This window comes from Acomys russatus, chromosome 20 (assembly GCF_903995435.1).
Source record: "Acomys russatus chromosome 20, mAcoRus1.1, whole genome shotgun sequence".
Lineage (NCBI taxonomy): Eukaryota > Metazoa > Chordata > Mammalia > Rodentia > Muridae > Acomys > Acomys russatus.
Window position 1 is genome coordinate 48,737,652 of NC_067156.1, and position 25,995 is coordinate 48,763,646.

The 25,995-nt window shown below is 43.4% G+C and overlaps 1 protein-coding gene across 1 annotated transcript; it reads right to left on the reverse strand.

The window, feature by feature from the left end:
* Positions 1-259: 259 nt before the first annotated feature.
* Positions 260-2,123, reverse strand: Adrb2 (adrenoceptor beta 2). The gene has a single exon (XM_051163413.1). The coding sequence runs from the start codon at positions 1,882-1,884 to the stop codon at positions 625-627; it is 1,260 nt and encodes a 419-aa protein (XP_051019370.1). The 5' UTR covers positions 1,885-2,123; the 3' UTR covers positions 260-624.
* Positions 2,124-25,995: the final 23,872 nt, after the last annotated feature.

Below are 25,995 nucleotides of genomic sequence, written 5' to 3' on the forward strand. Positions count from 1 at the left end.
GACAGACAAGGACACTCCAGAGTCAAGCGGTTTTGGAGAAACAGGTGCAATGAAGTCATGGTCAAACAATTTATTTACTGTAAACTTTAGACTTTGCTCAGAAAAACAATGGGTGCTGTCCCTCAAATTCCTGCCTACAACACTCCATTTGAGCAAATAAGTGGAGTGGGAGAGAGTCTATATTCACAGCAGAAAGGTCCGAGACACAGAATTTTCAAGTCCAAGAGTACAGGAAGGGAACTCTCTCCTCCAGATACAATATTTCCAGCAGCAATATTATGTTATATCTAATACTTGACTAGTGAGGTAGATACATGGAAATGTCTTTCAAACATACAGACTCGGCCCTCTAGGACCAACACACTTCAGACAGAAACTTTTTAAGTTCCATGCAAAGAGGAACTGAACTGTACAAGAAACAAATATGCACTCAAATACAGTTTCTCTCTCTCTCTTTTCCTTTTGCAGCTTAAAAAAAAAAATAAAAAAAAATAGGCAGAAGGATGGATCCCCTTCTGCAAATCTCTATACAGTTTAATTCTAACATAATTACACTCAATTTAAATAGTCTGGTTAGTGTCCTGTCTGGGGGGGGGGGGGATCTTAGAAAGTAGAAAGCCTGCATTACAGTTCTGAGTCATTGGTACTACAGTTCCGCCCGTGGGAATCAATGCTAAGGCTAGGCACTGTACCTTGACAGTTCACAGCGCCTTCTGTGCCTGGGGGGTCCTCACACAGCAGTTCCCTTTCTTTCTCCTGCCCCAGTTGACATGAGCTCACCTCCCCTGTATAGTCTGCTCTGCCGTTGCTGTTGCTGGAGTAACCATTCCCATAGGTTTTCGAAGAAGAAGACCTGTGAAGGCACAGAAGCTCCTGAAAGGCAATCCTGAAATCTGGACTCCGACAGTAGATTAGAGGGTTGAAAGCTGAGTTGACATAGCCCAACCAGTTAAGGAGGATGTAAACTTCTTTAGGGATGAGGTTTTTCCGGATCACATGCACGATATTGACAATGAAGAAGGGCAGCCAGCAGAGGGTGAATGTGCCCATGATGATGCCGAGGGTCTTGAGGGCTTTGTGCTCTTTCAAGTAGAACTTGGAGGACCTTCGGAATCCATGTCCGCTCCGCCCATCCTGCTCCACCTGGCTGAGGTTTGGGGCATGGAATCTTCCCTCAGATCTGTCTATCTTCTGGAGCTGCCTTTTGGCCACCTGGAAGACCCTGGAATAGACAAAGACCATGACCACCAGGGGCACGTAGAAAGACACAATGGAGGAAGCAATGGCATAGGCCTGGTTCGTGAAGAAGTCACAACAAGTCTCCTTGGCGTAACACTTGATGGCTTCCTGGTGGGTGGCACGGTACCAGTGCATCTGGATGGGCAAGAAGGAGGTAAGGCCGGACACAATCCACACCATCAGGATGACCACCCGGGCCTTATTCTTGGTCAGCAGGCTCTGGTACTTGAAGGGCGCCGTGATAGCAATATAGCGATCCACTGCAATCACACACAGGGTCTCTATGCTGGCTGTGACGCACAACACATCAATGGAAGTCCAGAACTCGCACCAGAAGTTGCCAAAATTCCACATGTTCATAAGGATGTGACTGGCCCCAAACGGTACCACTGCTAGGCCCATGAGTAGATCAGCACATGCCAAGGAGATTATGAAGTAGTTGGTGACAGTCTGTAGTCGCTCGAATCTGGCAATGGCTGTGATGACCAGCACGTTGCCAAATACTATGGCTAGGACAATAACCGACATGACCATAGCCATGCCCACCACCCACGCTTCGTCCCGTTCCTGAGTGATGTTGTGGTCTGGCGCACGGCTTCCGTTGGGTGCCAGCAAGAAGTCGCTGTCGTTCCCGGGTGGACCCATGGCTGTCAGGCTGGCAGGTGAGCGCACTGGCTTTAGGTGTCCAGGCGCTCTCAGCGTGTGCACCTCCGACCAGGCGCAGCCAGCCGGGGGCGGACTCCTCGACGCTTCATTCAGCGGCAGTAAGTGGCTGTGCTGGGGGCGCGTCCTGCACTCTCAGCTCGTGGGGTGCTCGGGGCTCGCAGTGCCTGCCAGCCACAGCCTGAATGCTGGAGAAGCTGCCTCGCAGTGCGCCCTGCCCGTTATGTGCACCGGACTTTAGGGGAATTGCTCAGTGACGTGCAGCAACTTTGGGCCAATGGCACTGTCGCTTGCCCAGAGGGGCGAGGCACCAAGGGCCAACCCTCCCCGCCTGGCCCGCCTCCTCCTGGGGTTGGCTCGGGCGGGGCCCAGCTGCTACCCCGGAGGCCAAGCCACCACTCCCTTCCAGCTACCCCAGCGGGGCCCCAGAGAAAGAGAGAAAGAGAACTCTGCGACTGCTGTGTGACCTACCAACCAGGGGCTGTCTGGAGGTTCTACCTGTCCATGCAGGTCACCTCTGCGGGCTGAAGTCTCTGGATGCGGGCGGCACAGGGCGCATTTTCCTTGAGGAACAGAGACCAAGCAAGCTCATCTACAGGCACACACAGGCACAAACGCACCCCGCCAACCTGGACATGCTCAGACTTATGCCACAGACACCGAGACACACCCGCGCCCGTTCACACTGGAGACGACAGCTGTCTCCTGGTACAATACAGAAAGGTGGCTATAAACAAACACAGGAACACCCAGAAGCATGCAGAAAGAAACATACACAAGCACTCCGGTGGAGGTGTGGAGTGCGGACCACATGCAGGTACCACCCTCCTCTACCCTCCTAAGTGACTCCCTCTTTCCTCATTCCCAGTGTATTCCCTTTCAGTTATTTGGCAGGAGCACAGGAGGTGACTTCAACAGCTACAGAGTTTCTCATCACACTTGTGAAAAATAATTTTTTGGCATCCTCCCTCCGAAAACTTGCAGGCACCAAGGAGGCAGTGACTTTACCCTTTGTATTTCATTAGGAATCGAAGTCGGTACACATTTGGAAAGAGTCTGGGGTGGTGGTGTTATTTTTAATTCTTAGAGGCATGGCATCGTTTTCCTGTTACACAGTGGGTATCTGAGAATGCATATTGTAATAATTTTGTTTTAAAAATTAAACCAAATGCATTCATTTTTATGTGCATGGGGGTTTTATCTCTACGTTTGTCTGTGCCGCCATGTTTGTGCTTATTCTGGAGGCCAGGAGAGAACATCAGATTCCTTAGGGCTGGATATAGATAGTATCAGCTCACAAGCCGCCATGTGGGTGCTGGGGATCGAAACCAGGTCCTCTGGAAGAGCAGCCAGTACTCTTAACCATTGAATCGTCTCTCCAACTCGGATAATTTTCTTTTCAACCTATTTCTTCAATAACTATAAAATGCTATATATGAAACTATAAAAATGTTATTTCATGTGTTGGCTGAATAATTTGTTAATATTTTATGCTGTGTCCTGTGAACCTGCCACTGTTATACGATTTCTGCCTTTAAAAAACCCTCCACAGTTTCATATAATTCAGTATATTAAAAAAGTGTTCTTTGGAGACCATTTTAAAGGTACAGAAAGTAAATGATAGTTGTTCCTTCTCATGAAAAAAAAAAAAATCAGACCAAGACTAAGATTTCAGGAAATACTATCCTTTGCATCTGACAAATGAATTGTTCGTTGGGGAAAATTATTAATGTTCAGTGTTTGGTTTCATATGAATTATCTTTGACACACTGTAAGTCTTTCATGCTGAATAACCAAACATGCGTTGTAGATTACATAATAACATAACAATGGCTGACATTTAGGGAACATTCTGCTATGTGCCTCTTGTGCATTATTTCATTTAATCCTTCCCACAGTCCCATGGGGGATATTTTTAGCTCAGTTCTCCAATGGGGCTCACAGAGGCAAATAGCTTGCCCCTGGACACTGGTCAGGCAGTACCAGAAGCTGAATCTGAACCTAAATCTGGCTGGTTCTAAGATCCAAAGTTTCATCCTTTCTAAGGAACTGTATTATTCCACTATAGAAAAAAGGAGGATCCAGAAGCAGCCGACACCTGGGACTAGAACGGATGTGTTCACGTTCACCTTGAGTCTTTATATTCATTCTCCATCTCTAAGGGGGTGTATGTGCAGGTGTGTGTGTGTGTGTGTGTGTGTGTGTGTGTGTGTGTGAGAGAGAGAGAGAGAGAGAGAGAGAGAGAGAGAGAGAGATTGGGATGAGTGAAAATCAAATGCTGTAGAAACTGTGAAAGTGTGCTGTTATACAGGTAGATATCTCACTGAATTTTATGTAATTTGCTTAGCTCTTTAGAACATAGCACTAGCTTCCTCACAGACAATAAAAGACCTTATGAAAAGAGTAGGTGTAGTGTTTACTTCAGAAATTGGGCTTAGCAATGAAACCTACATGGACCCCTTGGCTTCCTTCAGTAGCACACACTGTTTTTGTTTTTGTTTTGACAAGTCCCTCAGAAATATTTCTCACAAACCCCACAAACGTCAATTAAAGATCTACTGTGTTCTCATAGTTTTTACAACACACCCACCTCATATTTGTGTTTTCCCAAGTTGGCTCCGGTCTGCTGCATTTTAGGAAGAGTCTTGGTGTGATGCAACAACCATCCTTTAAATGTACATCCACCCCAGATTGTGGAACTGAAACATTTAAAACCTACTTCCTGCTTGTGAAGGAATGGAGTAAATAAGTGCACAGTTTAACCTTCCCCTAACAACAACAACAACAAAAAATATGAGGTAATGCCTTTTTAGGACAAACACTGATCAGTTTTTATTCACTGCGCACTTAAGTTGCCCCAAACTTTAACTAAGTAACTTGGGAACCATCTTTTAAAAACCTCACACATAGTAAATCAAGAAGACGAAATAACATTAGTTAAAAAGGAGATCCTGTGATGTTTCCCACCAGTTTTGACGAATAGACATGCTCTTTCCTCCTGTGGCAGGAACTTCATGGTGTTATCTTTTCCCTGACCTCCTTTTAGGAGCCTAAGTCGAGCCTCAATTAAAATAGAGAAGAATTTAGCAGATTGTTTTGTTGATTTCCTGTAGTTTGGAAGAAAGAAAGAAAGAAAGAAAGAAAATAAGGGGACCACGAAGTGATGAGATGGAGAGTGTCCTGTTCAAGGTGTTGGGAGAATTAAGCATCTAGCTCTGCCCTCCTGGCTGCACTTGCTTCCCCTACTCAGCAACTGTGATTCCATTTCACAGTGACTGCGCTCTGCAATGGCTGCTCAGGGATCTCGGGAACTAACCGAGTTAAGTTCTAAGCTGCGTTTATCTGATGTGAAAAAGACCAAGCTTTTTTTAATGGTGATTGATAGTGTCTAATTACATATTTTGTCAATCCCTTAAGACACTGATTTGTCATTTCCTGCCTGCCAAACCACAGTTTGATTTATCTAATGAGTGTTTGAACAGGAGTAAGGTTCTGTGCTGCCGGAGAATGCCCTCACACTACTAGCAGGACAGCTAAGAAGCCTCCTCAGGGTCTCCCACCTTCAGGATTCTCGGGCAGAGAAGTGTCTGTGGAAGTCTTTTGTTTACCGTCTTTTTTTTTCTTAAATTAATTTTATTAATTTATTCATATTACATCTCGATTGTTAGCCCTTCCCCTGTTTCCTCCCATTCTTTCCTCCCTCCCACTTCCCCCCTTCTCCCCTCCCCTATGTCTGTGATTGAGGGAGACCTCCTCCCCCTATATATGCTCTTAGAATATCAAGTCTCTTCTTGGTAACTTGCTATCCTTCCTCTGAGTGCCACCAGGTCTACCCATCCAGGGGACGTGGTCAGAAAAGGGGCACCAGAGTTCGTGTGAGAGTCAGATCTCATTCTCCACTCAATGGTGGAGAACATCCTGTTCGTCGGCTAGGTCTTGGTAGGGGTTCGAAGCTTACTGCCTATATTGTCCTTGGCTGGTGCCTTAGTTTGAGGAGGACCCCAGGACTCAGATCTGCCTGTCATAAAGTTCTTCTTGTAGGTTTCCAGGACCCTGTGGGTCCTACTATTTCCCCATTCTTCCATGCTACTCTCATCTAAAGTCTCAATAGGATGTCCTTTCCTCTGACCCACTTTCTTGGTAAGTAAAGATTTTCATGATATGTATCCCTTGGACTAGTGTTTTGATATAAGTGAGTATATACCGTTTGTCTCTTTTTGCTTCTGGGTGAACTCACTCATTATGCAAATCAAAACGACACTGAGATTCCATCTTACACCCATCAGAATGGCTAAGATCAAAAACTCAAATGATGCCACATGTTGGCGAGGATGTGGAGAGAGAGGAACACTCCTTCATTGCTGATGGGAATGCAAAATAGTACAACCACTTTGGAAAGCTATCTGGTGCTTTCTCAGAAAAATGGGAATAGGGCTTCCTTAAGACCCAGCTATCCCACTCCTTGGAATATACCCAGAAAATGCCCTACCACACAACAGGGACATATGCTCAACCATGTTCATAGCTGCCTTATTCATAATAGCCAGAACATGGAAACAGCCTAAGTGTCCCTCAGTAGAAGAATGGACTAAGAAACTGTGGTACATTTACACTATGGAATACTACTCAGCTATTAAAAACAAGGAATTCCCGAAATTTGTGGACAAATGGATTGACCATGCCTATCTTTTAGTGACATCTCTGGACAGGCTTATTTCATGATGTTTATGTTAAATGAGGTTAAATATAGGATTGTGTCACCTTCGAAGAGATGGTTGTTCCCGGTGTTCTTTTTTTTTTTTTTTTTGTTTTGTTGTTGCATTAAAAGGTAGATAGGATGCATATTTGTCTCCCCATACCATATGTGTGAAAGGACCCTTTGAACATGAGTAATATGCAATTTATTTATTTTTAGGGTTACAACAAGAGTAAACAAAACTTCATTCCAGGGAAAAGAATGGGCCTGAAAAACTCGGCTAACATTTGACTGTCCAGTTGGATGGGGGTGGTGATGGTTTAGGGTGAAGCATCTAAGCTCTTTACACGGTGTGTTCCCCAAAGTCTTGGGGGACCATCTCTGGTGATAGAAAAAATCCCATGTGCTTTGTTCATAGTGTATTGCTCTGACTGTCCAGATTTTGAACTAAAATCCATCTTCTTCCCATTTGTGCCCATGAGTCTTAAGTCTGCCCTCTTGAGGCCACTCAGGACAATCACCTCTTTCTTTTCTAAGGCTGTCCTTGAGCACTTGACAGGATGCCTTTGGTCTCTCTTAAGCTAGCTCCTCCTGAGATTTAGTATCCCTGGGTCTGGGATAGTCTGTACCACTATGGGCAGTTTCTCTCCACAGGGTTTCACTTAGTTGATGATGTTAACACTGACACCTGGACCATCATAGAACAAGTCATCAGTCACTTGGCGGTCACCTTGGCAACCATGAAGTAGAGCAGAGCAACCAGCCAAGCTCTCCAAACAGGTGCTTACGCCAGATGAATTTAATTTCCTGCTATGCTTGGGTTTTATGAGAGACACGCTAATAAATCCTCTACATCCCAGGGGCATGGGACAAAAGGAGATGGCATTAAATTAAAACAAGGGATGGGAAGGAGGTAGGAGGGAAGGAATAACGCACTTGACCACATAAAGAATTCTTTGACCTGAAAAGAACTAATCATTCAAAGGGACTAAACATCCCTTTTCTTGGTTGGGGGTTTTCAAGAGAATTAGACCCCCAGAGAAAATTATTTGACTAACTGACCTTTCCATTTCTCCTAAGCTGGTACAAAATTATCCCCCTATGGACATAAGAGGGAAGCTGTAAGTATATACAGTGCTATGGGTACCCAGGGCTGGTGTGTAACTCTTCTGCTGAATAGGAGAGGGCTTGCGTGGAGTCTCTTACAGGAATGACAATGAAAAATGAGTGATGTGTAAGCGATGGGTGTCGGGATGGGAGAGAACCTTTGGGAGCATAGACAGGGCACGAGGAGGGCCCCTTAGATCTAATCCTAGGAGAGCCTTGGAATTCTTGGAAACCTTAGCAAGCCATCTTCTTCCTTGGAGCCTCAGCTGTGATCTATGTGATGGGGCACTTTCCATCAGAAATGCACCTGCTGTGGGAAGAAATTACTTGAGGCCCATTGAGGAGATGAGTTCCTGGCTGTGAAGAGCTACTGTGGACTTGGCCTAGAATCCTATGAAAGCATTTGTTTACACCCTCACATTCATTGCCTGCTTCTCACCACCCTGATTTCACCGCTCTGAGTAGCAGGTATATCATGATTTTCCTAGACTATTGACTCACTTTTAAAACCCAAATATACTTATTTTTTTCATTATATAGAGCCCTAATGGGATGTGGAGAACTAGTATTATTACTTGCTGTAAGTAGAAAGTCACCATGAAAATAAAACAATGTTAGTAAAAATTTGCTTGATTTTACTGCCTGCCAAAGTTCAGAGCCTGAGACAGGCTCTCTAATAGAAAAGAAAGATTATCAAGTTCTAGGGAGACATCACTGGTTTCTAGCACCTAACAAGAGTGTTTCTATGTATCTTGAAACACTGAATGACAACTGAAAAGGGAATTACTCCTTGGCAGGTGAGAAGGGAATCAGTCTTAAGTAGTGCACCATCATTTGATGAACAAATGTTGAATTATTTAAAATAATATTTTAAAATTAAAAGACCAAAGATATGACAGTATGCGACTTGTGCTAATGGGACACAGGTGCTGTAAATGAGCCACAGTGCATGGACTTTGGGGCAAATCGATGTGCTTTTGGGCAACATGATTTAGCCTTCTGGCCTTCAGAACATTCAAGATGAAGTCTTTTCTGTGATTTTGGAGGGACTGGAAAGCATGTATGAAGCAATGGGCTTGGGGACGGGGAGAACAAAGAGACTTGCAGCAGGATAAGCCAGCGAGTTACAGTTGAGTTCAGCTGGGGATAAAGGGATGGGCCAAGGATGCGGAAGATCATTATTCAACAGCATATGAGAAGAACAGAAACCTGGTGTGGGTGAGAAAAGGAAGGGGTGAAGAATTCAGATGTGACCACATCAGATTTGAGGTATTGGCTAGACACTGAAATGAAAGCTAAACATATAATGATTTGAAGATAAGTAGATGTGTGCAGGTGCTTTCTTATGGCAGAAGTGTTCTGTGAAAATGCTCTCAGATGTTTTAGATGAATGCAGGTAAGGAACTTATCACAGTGTTCCCAAGAAAAATGTTTTATGTCTGGTCATCGTCATCATCATCACCATCGTTGTCATAGTTGTCGTCATCATCATGGTGAGTTTTCTGGGACAGATTCTATTTCAGGAAATCCTATTCATTTCCTTAAGGGCAGTCCTTTAAATGAATAAATTGATTCGTCCAGCGGAGCAAGGATCCTTTCTGTACACCAAATTACCTATAGTGGACTTGAGGTAAGATTATGCAGTAGATTGGCTACATTCAATGTGAGGACTTGTTTGCAAGTATTGAGAAAGGAAAGTCTTCACGAAGGAGAAGCTGTCAAGGGTGGAAAGGAAAGAGCCGGGTAGAGTCTGATGCTTGGAGCAACGTTCAAGCAACCCTGGAGCCAACTGCTTCCTCCAATTGTTAGCGGAAAACCCCTGAACCAGTTACTTTATCTCTCTGTGGTGCACTTTTCTTATCTATAAGTCATGGGTTGCTATAAGTATCAAACAAGTTAGCATCTTCGATGTGGTCAGGATTAGAATGGCAAATAATTTGTGCTACACTAATTAGATACTAAACCCAGAGCATCTGAGGAGAGGCCTATTATTGACAGAGTTCAGACAATGTGCCACAAAAAAGAGATGGGTCATGCGATTGGACTAAAGAACTCTGAAGTGCAAACTGCATGGTGCTGTGGCTTAAGACAAGGAAATTCAAGGTCTCCTGGGCACTGAAAGAAAGCAGCAAATGGTTGTAGTGGTCAGTGAGCAAGTCACAGCTGCTGGAGAAGAGGTGGGAGGAAGCAAGACTGATGGGGAAAGCAAAGGAGAGAAAACTGATCATAGAAAAGGACAAAGGAAGAGGAGAATCTTCAGGAAAGAAACACAGTGGTCTTTCTCCAAAACTGGATCTTCTTCTAGGGCACATAAGGAAAGAATATATTCCTGGGTTGATGTATTAGTTACTTTTCTGTTGCTGTGGTGAAACACCATCACCGGAAGCAACTTATGGGGCAAAAAGAATTTATTTTGGCTGGCCATTCCAGTGATATAAGAGACCATCTTGGCAGGGAGACATGGCAGCAAGTGGCTGACAGGGCAGAAAGAGCAGGATGCTTAAGAGTTCACATCTTAACTATGAGCCTGGAACACAGGCATTGAGCTCTCAAAGCCCGCCCCAGCGATGTTCCCCCATCAAGGCTGCGCCTACCGCAAACACTACCACCAGCTGTGCGTCAAGTGTTCAAATACTTGAATCTATGGAGTACATTTTTCATTCCAATCACGACAGTCAAAGAGAGGTCAAGGTGTCCTAACTGTGTCTACTGATTGTGGGGCAGGGAACATGGAGAAACCAGTCCAGGCACTTCCTTGTACTATATGGCTGTCCCCTCGCCTGGCCTCTGTTTCCAGATATGTAAAGTGATAAGATCAAATCGAGAGTATTTAAAATCAGTTCCTGGTACATCATAGTCAGTTGGTACTTATTATGGAATCTGAAAAACAATAATCATGTACATGACATACCAGGAACTGGATTTGGTAGTTTTATGCTATTTTCATTTGCCATCTTGGGGGCTTATTCTCATTTCTGTACAGCCTTACGAGAGGGGCAAGGTTATTTCTATTCATGGGTGAGACAGTAAAAGTTTAAAGACACAGGGTAGTCTGCCCCAGGTTATATAACAGGTGGTAAAAGAAGGGCTTCTAAACTGGCTGTATTTGATCACAAGCCTAAGTTTGAATCAATATCACAGGACTCTGCTCCAACTCTATGGCTCAAAATCAAGGCTGTATATTGTCCCTGCTGTGGAAGAAGTGCCTTATTGCCAGGGTCTCCCAGTTGAGCATTGCAAGACTACAGGAGGTAAGGGGCAGCTGTTTCCAATCGCTTCTGGGAACAAGGCCAAATAGCCAAGATTTTTAAGGCGAGCATCCCATTCATGATTTCTAAAAAGAGAGGCAAAGTACTAGAGTGTGGAAGTTGTTGGCCACAAGCCTCTGGGCTTTGCTCATGCCCCTTCCCCTACTGTCTTCAGCCACCTTATTTCCTTTTATTCTCATCTCCTGCATGGGTCTCAACCCTTTAGAATGCACAGATGCACACGTGCATGCACACATACTCACTCAGCTTTCTCCAAGAAGCAGTGCTTGGTAGACCGAGTTAAGTGCCTCATCTGCAGGCTTTTAGTATTTGTTCCACACACTGAACCCACAATAACACTTGTCTAATGTCATGATTTTATCCCCCAATTTGCTTGCCATAGTACTTTACTTGTTTGTCATAATCACAATATCGCAATATGGGGGTCAAGACTACAGAAGACAAGTACTTCACATTGCAGGGGCATGCACACCCCTACCCCAGACCTATACACTCTTAAAATACCATGTGAGAGGCTAACTAACCATTGTAAGGAGATGAATATGGAGGCAGGCCCCTCCAATAACAGTGGCAATTGGTACACAAAACTTGACTCCCATAAATGAGGTAAATACCACATCACAGCTACAAATTTGACACTACGGAAGGTCAGGGACTAATTCAGTACCTCACGTTCCCACACAGACACTAGGAAGAAGACACAGGAAGACTCCTCAGAAGAACAAGTGTTAGCTAACAAGAGGACTCCAGCCAAGAGACTAATGGGATTTCTAAAACGAAAATGAATTATAATGGTGATGGGTAAAATGATTCAGTAGAATTTATTATCGCTTTTCATCTAGAACCCCAGTGTTACAAAGTGCTTTCCCACATGTGAGATGTGAAAACTCTTCTTGTAAAGGGATATTCTAAGAACTAATTTCTCTAAAGCATAAGTATCTAAACAGATGAGAGGGAAACCATATTGTGATATTGTGATATTCGGCCATTAAAAGATGTACTAGGGATATGGGCAACTTGTCCTCACTCCAGTATAAGGTACAGAATGATTGTTTGCTTTATTAAATCCAACAGAACTTCCTTTACAAAGCCAGATCCTGTTGCAAACTCTAGGGGGTCATTCTGCATGTTACTGCATGTCAAAAATTTACAGTAACGCAGCACTAAGGAGATAATTGTGAAAAGACTGTGTGTTATAAAGGCTATGAAAGAAGTGTGAAAAAAGAGATTTGCACTTAACGGAAGGCTGGTTTAGCTAGATGTGTCAGGGAAGGTGAAAAGAAAGTCAGAAAAATGTTTATCCAGGCATTGGGGAGAAGAGAAGGCTAAGTCTGGAAAGCATTGCTGCGCAATTGAGGACCTGGGTTTGGGTCCACGCTCCACGCTCCAGATGTGATGGAATATATCTGCAATCCAAGTGCTGCAGGGGTGGGGGTGGGGGAAGGGAGGATCTGTGGGGCTCACTGTCCCCTCTTGCTGTATTGATGAGCTCTAGGTTCAGTCAGAGACTCAATCCCCAAAATATAAAGTGGAAAGCAGTGGAGAAAGATGGCTGGACAGCGACCTCTGAACTCCACACACATATTTAAGCCTACCCACGCTCATATGTCCACACAGGAAGTTTTCATTCATCTGGTGGCTGTAGAGCTGGGTTTGGAAGCTGCGTGGGATTTTGGTGGTCAAATAAGGAAGGAGAGAATGAACTAGAAAGAGCACAGGCAAAGTTTCTATGCTTGAGAAACAGTAAGTATTCCTGGAGGTGCTGGTGTCTGGCATGTGAGAAGAGGGATAGAAACAGATGGGTCGCACTGTACGTCTTGAGAGTCCCTGGATGCTGAGTGGAGAAGGCTCAGGTCATAATGAATCACGAGAGGAGATGTTTCAGGCCATGGAAAGTGCAATCTGGAAGAACGTTTGCTAATGGCAAGCTAAGGGAGGCCATTCCACAGCTGTGCTCAGGAGTCCTGGGCCAGGAAGGAAGCCGATTCGGCAATGGCTGTGATTTGGTACTGCTTCGAGTAGCTAATAGTTTAGGTGTAAACAGTGCAGGTCGGGGCTAGGAACCAGGAGAGGAGGTAGCTGGAGAAAGACAGAGAAGGGCAATATTCTTTGACTTGTGCTGTAGTAAGAGCTGTTTGGGCCATGCTTTCACAGAGTTCTGGAACATACTATCAGCTGAAATCACCATGCCATGTTACCAGAGCATGAGTGTTGGAAAGGGATTTGCAGGTAGCAGCAAAGAAGTAAAAGTAAAAATTGTTGGGTTTTGTTTTTGTTTTTATTATTTTATTTTATTTTATTTTATTTTATTTTATTTTAAGCAATCTGTTTAGAAGGGAGGAGGAAGGATGTAAGATGAAACAAGGAAATGAAAATGATGATGGCAGAAGCTTGAAGGAGGAAGCTCTTCGAAGAGCTCTGGAGCTGGCGGGAGCGGTTTGGCGGGCCTGCTTTCCATGCTGAGTGCATATGTATGTTATCTTTGAATGGCAGCTTGCTGATGGGCCCCTTTTGACAGTCCAGCAGATTGACAGGGCTACAGATCATTGTCTCAGAGGTGCCCTGAAGGGTCACCTTGCTCAGCAGAGCCCTACCTCAGCAAAGGGGCCTCCTCAGAGGTGGTTCCAGGCAGGGGAGAGGGGTGGTGGGAAGCCCAGCTCCAGCCACACTGACCCTTCTGGGTCCTTCCTGTAAGTCAGAGTTTGCACACACTGTTCCTGGCGCTCAAAGCTTTCTCCTCCCCCACTTAACACATCTGTGCTTACTCATTTCTTCTTTCTGAGCTTAATTATCATTTCCTCTGGAAGTCAACTTTCACACCCTCCTTACCACTGAGCCCCTGTCTCAGTGTACACCCAACTTCTATACCTTTGATTTTATTTGTGAGATTATTCTTTTTCCAGAAGACTTCTCATGAAACAATGCAGATTTTTATTTGCTTTTGCTAAAGCCCATTACCACATGAACTTCTGCACCTGTTGACACTCAAGAAATTGCCATGAGACGAAAGCTCCCATTTTCCTGTTACTTTTCTTCTTCATTTTGAGTGTTCCAAGCCCCTTCAAGGACTGTAGGACTGGGATTCTGCTCACTTGCTTCCCTTCCACAGACCCATCACTGAGGTAGATTAGCCCCACCCCAACCTGTTATTGTGGCAGCCAATAGATTAGCCTCATGCCCTTTCCTCACTTCCACTCTCAAGACTTCACCCTCAAGGCCACAGTCAATGCCTTATTCAGTCTTTTTCCTGTACTAAGTGACCCCTCTTCTCTAAGTTGTTGTCAAACAAAGCACATTTCCTTCCTCATATTTAAACAGCTGGTTCCCAAGGCTGCAAGACAAAACTATGCGCTCACTCCTTTTAGGTTCTTGTTTCCTTTTGCACCACTTCCTCAATGCCTTAAGTCTCTCCTGTCACCAGAATTGCTCCTATCACTTGAACAGAGGATTTTTGTTTGTTTCTGTTGTTTGTTTGGATTTTTTTTTTTTTTTTTACCATCACTCCATCAGAATATTTCACCACTTCCAGCCTCCGCTCCCACCAGCTCTTCTTTATGTTAACTGCCTCATGAAATTTCCCAGCTATAGTCTGCTTCTGTTACTTATTGGTACAGGGACGTCAATGAACCTGACCCTACCCTCTCTGCCTGTAGCAGTGCCTTCAAATGGGCATTCATAGGCTATATCTGGCCTACAGATGTTTTGGGGTTTGGCCTGCAAGAATTGAGAAAATTAGCCAATATCTAAGCAGTTAAAAATTGGAGATGCTCATATAAGTTTAGAAGCTTTGCTTTTCATAAAATCATCAGGGAACCAGCCATACCAGAAATGTGAAAACAGTACATTAGAACTTTGTAAGTGAGTTCTCCATCACGACATGTGGTCTTGAGTTTACCAGTCTCTATTGCTCCCTCAGGTCTCCTGGATTTCAGGCTAAGTGACATCTGTCATCTGTCAACACACCAGCTGTTTCATGCCACGGTGCCAATTTTCTTTCCTTCCTTCCTTTTTCTTTTCCTTTCTTTCTTTTTTTTATTATTTATTTATTTACTTATTGGTTTTTTGAGACAGGGTTTCTCTGTGTAGCTTGACTGGACTGAATTCGCTTTGTAGACCAGTCTGGTCTCACATAGATCCGCTTGTTTTTGCCTTCCTGAGTACTGGTATTACAGGCATGCAACACGCCCAGCTGCCATTTCTTAGTGCTAGTTTGCTGCCTTCTGAAGGGCCCAACCTTGCTATCCATATTTGGCTTATAAGAATTCTCACCTTCAGACTGGAGAAGTGGCTCAATGGTTAGGAGTACTTGCTATGCAAACATGAGGCCTGGGGTTTGAATCTTCAACACTCACATGAAAAGGACTGGAGTGGTTGTATGCACTTGCAGTCACAGTATTAGAGGGTGGAAACAAGAGAATTACAGGGCCTTGCTGACTCCAGCTAGTTACAACACATGGTTACAAGCATGAGGTTTGATGAGAGAATCTGTCTCAGTTTAATAAGGTAAGGCATTTGATATCTTCTTCTGCTCTCTATGTGTGGATGCATACACACATAGACACACAGACAGACACAGATACACACAAAGACACAGAGGGAGAGAGAGAGACAGAGAGAGACAGAGAGAGAGAGAGAGACAGAGAGAGAGAGAGACAGAGAGAGAGAGAGAGAGAGAGAAGGAGAGAGAGGGAGAGAGAGAGAGAGAGAGAGAGAGAGAGAGGAGAGAGAGAGAGAGAGAGAGGAGAGAGAGAGAGGAGAGAGAGGAGAGAGAGAGAGAGAGAGAGAGAGAGAGAGAGAGAGAGAGAGAGAGAGAGAGAGAGAGAGAATTCTCGTTAGTTTCCAATACTTATGTAGAACTTAAAATTCACAGATCATCTTTACTTTTTATGTGTAGGCTGAAAATATGGATATTTTAATTTTTCATTTTTTTACTTCCTTTGCTTTTCTGGATTTTTCTCCTGTAAACATGTTTTTTTTTTTCCAAAGCTGGAATCCAAACAGAGGAGGCACCTGCATGTCTTCAGCTGTGGATGTTAACCAGGAGTACATAGCTCCCTTTCAACTATTTGCTCACACTGCTGGGTCAACTATCTAGGTCATTTCTTATCTCATGTTATTACCCTCAGCTCATCAATTAAAATAAACTCTTCATTTTCACATTCTTGCAATTGTCTTATTGAGAGAAAACATTCAGATATGCAAACATTTTAAGTATATTTCATGCATTTTATGAGTATATTTTAGTTACATTTTCAGTTTATGTATGAAATGATATGTTCCATCACGACATTTTCACACATTATAAATATATGTTAATGAATGTTTATAAGGAGACTCCTTTTCTGGGCATAGGAGTTTGTGCTTATATTTGCAGAACTTTGGAGCAAAGACCAGAGGTTTGCAAATTCAGTACAGGGCAGGACTACATAGCAAGCTTTGGGCCAAAAAAACCTTAAAGCCAAAAATAACTAAATGAGACAAGAGTATTCAACAACAGAGTGTCACTGTGCAAACTGTGCCTAGTGTGAGAGAGCACACCTACCTCTACCAGCCATCTATGGAGGCGGGCGGAGCTGCATAGAAGCAAACAGACTGCTTTCGGGCTCCCAATTAATGAATGGCCACACTGAGTCTCCCTAGTTTCCAGATTCCTCATTGAGCCACAGGAAGCAGAGAGGCAGAGGGCTGGAGACAACACTGCTGTCAAACAGAAGCACAGAGACCCTAGGCCTGAGTGTAAAAATCAACTCCCAGTCACCTCCCAACTTTGTTCTCTTTCCTTAAATCTCTACTCCCCCTGCTGTCACTTTGGTACTTTCTCCCTTTACTTTTCGAAGTTTGCAGTTAGACGTTCCACCCAATGGCTCATTTTAGAATCAGTTTGGTCAAGAGTCACTGTAATGGTGAAATACCGGTCTGGCTTCCTTCTTTTATTAGAACAGTTAATAGAAGCCACAGAACCAGGAACAGGAAGAGTTCTATTTATGCACATGGTGGTGAAAGCCAGAGGGAGGGTCCTGTGAATTGGAGGGGGGGGGCGGCGTCAGCATCAGTTAAAATTCCCTGGTGATTTTCATTCCAAACCTCGTGCATATTGGGAAAAGCCCTCAAGTCACCTTGCTCCTTCTTCCTGCCACAGAAAGTCAACCTGACCCTCGGAAGAGAAAACATGTTTGGCAGAGATTATGGCCTGCATGTGACAGCCATCAATAGAAAGCCATGTCCAGGACTCATCCCTTGTAGTCCATGTGCCTCTCTCTGGTTCAGGCTTTTGGCTTGTACTCCTCATGCACACTGGAGCTGTTGACTCTTGGTTCCTCTTTCGGTTTTGTGATTCAGGTGCTGAGATCTGCAAACTCTATTCCTGAGTGTTTCTGGCTGGGTATATTGATGATCAAGCTGGCAGTGCAGGACAGTTGGTATAGAACTCACCTCAGCTCCTCTCAGCACCTCTGGATAAGCTCTTCCTCTGCCCTGAAACCTAGGCACTAGTCATATGATTCTTCCTTTTTCTGAGGTCTGTTACTCAGATGTCTCCACTTCCCTTCTGTCCTCTCATTCTTGCTGGTGGTAGTGCCCTCCTGAAGTTACACATGTCTGTCTTAGTATTTTGTTTGTGCAACCTTCTGATTCGGGGCAACACATCCCTTGTTTTAGGTGCCTATTATCTGAGACCACCAGCACAGCTTTTCATCCTTGAACTCAACTTCAATCAATGTAATGCTTGAGAACTTTTCTAGTGTTTACGGCTTTTTCTTCATGAGTATCCACAAAACCACGAAATAGGTGATATCTGAAAAACAACATGAAGGCATTAACAATCACTCATGGGGTTGTTACTCGGGATCCATTTGGGTTCTGAAGCATACTGATAAGTTGCCAGGACTACCAGGAGTTTGAAGTCTTACAGTGAGGACAGAGATACAAGAGCTGTGATGGGGGGGGGCATGGAGAGGACAGGAGTGAGGCCTTGGATCTGAAGTGATGAGATGGCAGAATGCTAGGAAGCACTTAGAAAGGAAGATGCCACAGAAACCTGAGAATCAAGTAGGAATTAGTTTGTCAAACAAGTTTGTGAGTTATGTTAAAGGAGACATTGAGGGCAGAGATGATAGATAAGAAAACATGTCCGGGCCTGTTCAGGTGGAGTTGTTAGCCTCATACAGATATCTTCACGGAAGTCCTCACCCCCAATCAGAATGTGACATTATTTGTAAATAAGGCTGTTGCGCACGTGCACGCGCGCACATGAGGGCATAGTAGAATAGAGTAGCTTTCTCATCCAATATAGTTAACTAGTGTGTCTTTAGATTTGGAGGGGGCAGATTTGGAGATAGACAAGCACACAGAGGCAGACTACCATGCAAGTAAGAGGTCAGTATTGGCAGGATGTGTCTATATTCCAAGGAATACCAAATGCTGTCAACAAATCAAAGAAGCTGGGAAGAAAACCCACAGAACAGGTAGGTTATCATCCTCAGCCCCCGAGAACCAGTTGGTTCTCATAACATGGTGATTTCAGACTCACACTGTGAGATAAGACTCTTTCTCACCTGAGCCACACAGTTTCTGGTACTGTGTTGAGACAGCAGCTGATACAAACAAAAATACAACAAGGATTAGTGGCAAAGAGGGCTACATGGCTTGTTAGATACAGTTTCACTCAGCCAGCACTTACAGGACGTCAGGATCTGGGCTTATAGCTAGTCGCTCATTTAACCTTCATGACCACTAGAATAGGCACACACTGCCTATTATCTGGTTTTCACAAATGTGGAGAGTGAGTATAGGGAATTTAGATGACTTGGCTAAGGTTGCTCGTTTCATATGTGATGTTGAGGTTGGGCTTTTAATTTAGACTGAGAATCAACCTTTAATAACACCATTCCCGTGGATCTAGATTATTTTTTTAATCTTGAGAGTAATACCTAGATTTAGAGACTTTAAAAGATTCAGGTTAAAGTCTAATTTATGAATGATAAAATGTACCCTCTTTTTTGCAGCTTTATATGGAATTTGACACACAAATAATGTCACCACCATGAATTGAAAACCATCACCACTAGAGGCTTTTAAAAAAATAACTTATTTATTTTTATTTTATGTACTTTGGTGTTTTGCCTACATGTATGTCTATGTAAAGAGACTGGGTCCCCGAGAACTGGAGTTACAGACATTTGTGAACTGCCATGTTGGTGCTGGGAATTGAATCCAGGTCTTCTGGAAGAACAGTCAGTGCTCTCAACCGCTGAGCCATCTCTCCAGCCACACATTGGAGGCTTTAAAGGAGAACAGTGACATGATATATTTTTAAAGTTTGAGCTGTCATTGTGGCCACAGAGATGGATCTGGAGGAAAGGATGAGGGGACACTGACTGTTATCGATACTACCTCTCATGGAAACTTTTAACAAAAAAGCACGGGCCAACTACAACTGGAAAGACTTCTTGATCATTTGAGATCCTTTAGGAAAGACTCTTTAAAAAAAATCCCCAGCTCAGTGCTGTGCTGTCAATAAGAATGAGGTGCTGATTAATCTCTCAGTTATAGATGGCTATAAGTTGCCCTGTTTGGGTGCTGAGAGATGAACTTGGGTCCTCTGGAAGAGCAGCAAGCTCCCTTAAGTAGTGAGGCATCTCTCCAGCCTGCACCATTGCTTCTTTTGAGCTTAAGTGGATGCTCCTTGGATTCTCTTCAGAGAATTAAGGTGTCAGAAAAGTTTGCTTCTGACACTGTCAGGGATAATCTATTCTGTGTCACTCTCCTAGCTTCTGGTATCTTACTGGTAATCCTAGGATTGAGGTGTATCACCCTGATCTCCTCTTTCATCAGTACAAAACATTCTTTTTGGGTGCATGACTGCATAAACTTCTCCACTGTGTTAAGGTACCAAGAATATTGGACATAAATAGCCCTGTCCTAGCTTATCACCTGCCAGGTTCTTATTTCTTAGTAAGGCTACCTGTACAGGGGTTTAGAATGTCAACATCTGCTTGGGACAGGGACATGACTCAACCCCTAAAACAATCCTCAGAACCATAAACAATAAGCTTAAGCCTTCCCCTAGAAGAAATCTAAGCATGAACTTTTCATCGAAGCTTCCCACGGGATTAGGTTTCCTGTTCCTGGGTATCACAGGTCCAGGAGTAAAGCAAGTGATTCCATTCATTTCCCATCACAGGCTCATGTTAAGCTTGAAGCCAATCAAAAGACTCATTATTTTTCCGTGCTAGTTGTCAATATACTTTATCTACACAGCACTTGAATAGCTTATTTATTGACACTGTGTGCCATACAGATTTCTAAAAGATGAATTTTTGACAAACTTGATTTTTTTTTTCATGAGAGCTGGAGTCATCATAAACTCTAGGTTCATAAATAATTATTCAGTTGCCACTTCTTCATGACTCTATGACCTAAGCACAGGAGAACTGCCTGCAATTGATCATCTTTGCTAAGAGAAGTAAGGGTAGGCATCTCATTTTGAGTATTTATGGGCATCTGCTCCATCCCTGGTACCTCTCTGGTAGGATCTCTCTCTCTCTCTCTCTCTCTCTCTCTCTCTCTCTCTCTCTCTCTCTCTCTCTCTCTCTTGGTTTTTCAAGTCAGGGTTTCTCAGTGTAGCCTTGGCTGGGCTGGACTCACTTTGTAGACCAGGCTGGCCTCGAACTCACAGTGATCCACCTGCCTCTGCCTCCCAAGTGCTGGGATTACAGGTGTGCGCCACCACGCCCGGCTCTGGTAGGATCTCTTAAGCCCAGACACTGACTCCTGAGCAGATTTTGATTAGAATCAGGTCGTCTGCCTTGGACATAAAAATTAACTTAGAAATAGTCATGATGAGTGAAGTATTAAAGTTTTCAATAAAGAAAAGACCCAAGAGTGTTGAGATAAGGATGCAGTAAGTGATGAGACTCTTCGAAGTGTAAAGTTGAATCCATTCTCTTTAAAATTTAAACATTTTGCTCATTATATAATATTAAATTTTAACCTTAAAGATCTTACATATATTGACAATATTTATCTCAGCTATAACTCAAATTTTTCTGAAGACTGAAGACTCGGTCCACACTAGTTCTGGTTTTTGTGTGTATTTATTGGTAAAACAGAGCAGACTGTGGGAGTAGCATCTTGGCAGGAGTCAGGATACCCAAGCCTTCCTTCACCTAAGCTACACTACACTTCTTCCAACTTCCAGTTTCTCCAACAGCAGATGATTTCAAGGTACAAATTTCTTACAAGATTTTGTGATGGTAATCAGAGTTCTAGTTGGAGACCAGAGAGCATCCCCTTTCGCACTGCCTCTGCTGGTTGTGGGCAAGTAACTTCTTACCTTAGTTCATATTCTGCTGCTGTAACATGTATATTAGGTATATATATATATATATATATATATATATATATATATATATATATATATATATATATATATATATATATGTGACACACACACACACACACACACACATATATATATATATATATAATTATTTTTTTCAAATCACAGTTCTAGGGGCTGGGGAGTCTAAGGACAAGGGTTATACTTGGTAAAGCCTCTTATTAGAGACTCTGGTGACTCTTGAGTTAGTTCAGAGCACTACATGGTTAGAGAGGTCTAGGCAAGTGGTGGAGCCCAACTGGTCTTTATGACAGATTTATTCTAGAAAGAGTCCATTAACCCATTAATTCATTAATTTGTGAATGGATTAATATATTTATAAAGGCAGAACTCTCATGACCCAATCCCATTTCTTTTCTTTCTTTCTTTCTTTCTTTCTTTCTTTCTTTCTTTCTTTCTTCCTTTCTTTCCTTCTTTCTATATTTTGTTTTTGTTTTTGTTTGAGACAGGATTTCTCTGTGTAGCCTTGGCTGTCCTGGGCTTGCTTTTTATACCAGGCTGGCCTCAAATTCAGAGCACTCTGCCTACCTCAGCCTCCTTGCAGGCATGTGCCACCATACCCAGCTCCCATTTCTTTTCTTTTCTTTCTTTCTTTCTTTCTTTCTTTCTTTCTTTCTTTCTTTCTTTCTTTCTTTCTTTTTGATACAAGGTTTCTCTGTGTAGCCTTGGATGTTCTGGACTCGCTTTGTAGACCAGGCTGGCCTCCAACTCACAGCGATCTACCTGCCTCTGCCTCCCAAGTGCTGGGATTAAAGGTGTGTGCCAAAGCTCTCATTTCTTAATATCTCACAGTGGAATCAAATTTCACTGTAAGTTTTGGTAAGAACAGCCAAACTGTGACATTTCTCAGTTAGAAATGGACAGGCTTGTTTCTTTTAATTAGGAGGAGAATTAAATTGATCTGCAAGACTCTGTTGCCCCCAGTCATACTTTGATCCTTTTTCTGCTTAAGGACAACCAAGAATATACAAATATCATAAATAACACAGGTCAGAACATGACCAGATATCTATTAAAGGCAACTGTATTTCCACAAAAGGATTTACTCAAGAGCCATGCTAGCTCTTTGGTAGGATGCCAAGAGATATCTCTAGGCAGAAAAGGAATTCCGTGTCAAATGAGTAATGACTAATTACTGTTTAATTTTGAAACATCCTTATTGGAAACTTGGGTGCATGCATGTATCTTGGTGTCACTCACCTTGAGAACATTTATTGAACTCTTTACTTATCTGCCTCAGACACTTGGTTACACAAGTAGTGTTGCAGTTGGCTGCACAGTGATAACCTTTACCCCTCTTTTCAATTTCCCAAGCAAAGGGGAAACTTGAGGTCACCCCCAGGACTGCTAGTCTTGCATTCCTTGTTCATCAGGCCCCATTCCCATTTTGTTCTTGCTTCTATTGGCCAGCAACCCCTCCACAGCACCCTTTCCCCCCAAATACCATTCTCATCCGATTGCTTGGATTCTTTCCTCTTCCCTTATACAACCAGAGCCATAGTGCAAGGATGCTTCTCTCTCTGGGGCAGCTCATCCTGTTCTAAACAGGACAGAAAAATGACCTTATGTACTTGTTTATTATGAACTCTACCATATCAGTTATTTACATTGTTTTATAATAACTCAGAATGCCCAAATTCTTGGCTTCGCGGGTTATTATGCAATATGAATCTGTTTTCATCTCTGAATAAATCTTAGTTTGTTTTAAGGTGAAGTCTTTGCAATGGGGTTTCAAGGTGTTGGTCTTTGTTTTTTGGTTTTCTTTTCTTTTCTTTTTTTTTTTTTTCAACGTGGAAAGAATTCTGCAGCAAAAAGATCCCAAGATGCTGCCAACTGCAGTCTCCTCTCAAGCACTCTCATGAGTTTGTGAATTCTGCGGTGCCGAGCCATGCTTACCTATGGCAAACAGAGCATTTCCCTTGCTGATTCAGCTTTTCATTGTGTAACGTTGATCTACACACCTTGAAACTAGTGTTCCCAGAAGGCACATGGAGCAATACAAAGTCACACAGCTCCCAGATCCTGCCTCCACCATCGCACACGTATTCACTATGACCAGGAATGACTTCCCCTCTCTAGAAGCTGGCCTGTCTTCTCTTTGCTTAGATGAACATTTACAGCAGATAAACCATGACCCGCCACAAAATTCCACTTATTTCAGAAACCACAGTTTTGTGCAATAATTGCTTAGACAGTAGTCTTTCAGAAGCATAAATTATATGTGTCATTCCTCTCCTCCAGATCCCTCCAATGGTTTCCCAAAACACAAAGAAGAAAATATACTCTCAGGGCTCAAAGATCTGCCACCTTTTCTGATTTTTAACCTAGTTTCCTGTCTTTCTATGCCTTGTCTGTCTCTGGTCACGTTGGCTTCTTGGCTCTTTGCAAGGACACCGAGCTGATCCCACAGCCCCGGCTTTAGGTTCACTTCCTCAGCGCACAATCCCGCATGGCTCAGCCTCTCCCAATCCTTAGGTCTCTGGACCTCAAGCCCCTACTCTCTGCATCTGCTACTGAGTCCACCTTCGCTTGCCTTCACCATTACTTACGCGTTGTTATTTATTTACCGGGTTGTTTATTTTCCTGAATGTAGGACCTGAAAGAGAAGAGAGTGGCCTTCATCATTCTGTCCCCCAGAACATAGAAGAATGCCTTTCAGGGGGTAGATTAAAAAAATATTTATCTAATAATTGAAAAACATGTTTGGCCAAGGTCCAAATCCTGGTTGATTCAGCATAGTGACTGAGCCTCTGCCTATGTCTCTTCTCAAAGAATCAATTGTCTTAACAAGGAAGGCTGTTTTATTTATTTATTTATTTAAAAAATCCATGTGCAATGTTTGGCACAGAGGTAGATGACGACTTTTTCACTTCACTTCATCCCCCTTGTCACTAAATTTACTGCCTCGCACATGATACAGGCTGAATAAGCGTTCACTAATATAGTTCTCCACCCAGACTGTCTTGTCCTTAAGCTTGCAGACTGATCAATCCATCAGCCAATGCAGGTCCTCTGAGGGCCTTTTCTATGTCTGGCTCTGTACTTGATAAGCACCACATGTACGTCATGTATATGACATATACTTGGGATGCTCATATCTTAGAGACCAAGTATCTGTGCATAGCAACATAATCAGAAAAGCACACAAATAAAGCAGGTAGGTGACGAGACTAGAAAACCCACTGGAACCGAAGGCCAACAGGATGAGCTGTGCCTTGGTGGCTAAGCGCTGCCTTTCATGCAGAAGAGGACCGGACTCTTCAAAGAGAGCAGCAAAGGAATCAAAGGCAGAGAGGGTGGAAAGGGAGCCATGGGATGAAAAAGGGTTCAGTGACAGCGGCAAGATTTATGGGAAGGACAGGATGACGTACGGAGGCAAGGTGGAGAATACATGCTCTGTGGTGGCTGTGGCTGTGTCAGAGGGTCTCTTCCGACAGTGCCAGCATTCTCCAGCATCTGTTGCTGAGGGCGATACTGTCTGTAAAAGGTAAGTTATCAACAGAAGTAACGAGTGAGTCCAGATTACTCTCAGACCCACAACCCCCATCTTTCCCAAAACACCACAGTTTACTGCACCTTCAGCAGGCATCCTTCAGCTCGTAGCATTGCTCACCCAGGAGCAGAGGTGTGGGCAGGGCTACTTTGGGAACGCCACCTGCTGAAGAGAACCCAGCCTGGCAGTGTGGCTCTAGGTTCCTTCTAGTACTCTCCCTGTGTCTGTGTGTGGTCTCTTGTGCTTTCCTGAGTACAGCCCCTTCTTTTCTCATGCCTCTCTCTAACATTCTCCCACAGTGCATTTTATGACCTTCCTTAAATCCTTCTCTCACCCCGAAGGACCATCTCTCTCCTCCACGTCCCTGACTCCACATCCCAGTTTCCCTCCAAGACTCTGACTCACTCTGTAAGCTAACAGGAAAGGGTAGCTAGCCCCCTCGTGATAACTTACCTTTCACAGACATGTTGTGGTGACCCCCAACCATAAAATTATTCCATTGCTACTTCATAATTGTAATTTTGCTACTGTTATGAATCATAATGTAAGTGTTTGATACATGAACCCCCAAAGAGTCTGGATCTACAGGCTGAGAACTGCTGCCTTAAATCCTTCTCCTCTTGGTATTTCCTGGGTCTTAACACAGGCTGAAGCAGAACAGCCTGTGTTAGAAATTATATATCACTCTAGCGTAGCTATTTGGAAGCAGGTGCTCTGATGTGTCTAAGTAGTGACCACAGCATGAAGAACTGTATTAAAGGATCACAGCATTAGGGAGGTTGAGAAACACTGTTTTAAGATATGGTTATCACAATTGGTTTGAAGAAAATTGTGCTGTAAAAACCTCATAAGGCTAAAAAGCTGTATGCGCTATTTAGTTATTTTTCTTTCTATGAGCCAAAAGGGTCTATCCTAGTCTCAGTTCATCAGATTAGCTTTTCCATAGACTTCTGGACACCTCTGAACTTACTTTCACCTTATGACAATATGACTTTATAACAATAACTTACCCAAAGTTCTTTGCACTCATTCTATTAGGTTTCACCTATGAGGCCAAGCCACCAGGCAGATGTTCTTGTCAACACTATATTATGGAAGACTGGAGATTAAACCCTGCTTGAGACTTTGG

Bases quoted from the DNA above. Each gene is read 5' to 3' on its own strand.
- Adrb2 (XM_051163413.1), bottom strand. From the start codon at position 1,884: ATGGGTCCACCCGGGAACGACAGCGACTTCTTGCTGGCACCCAACGGA.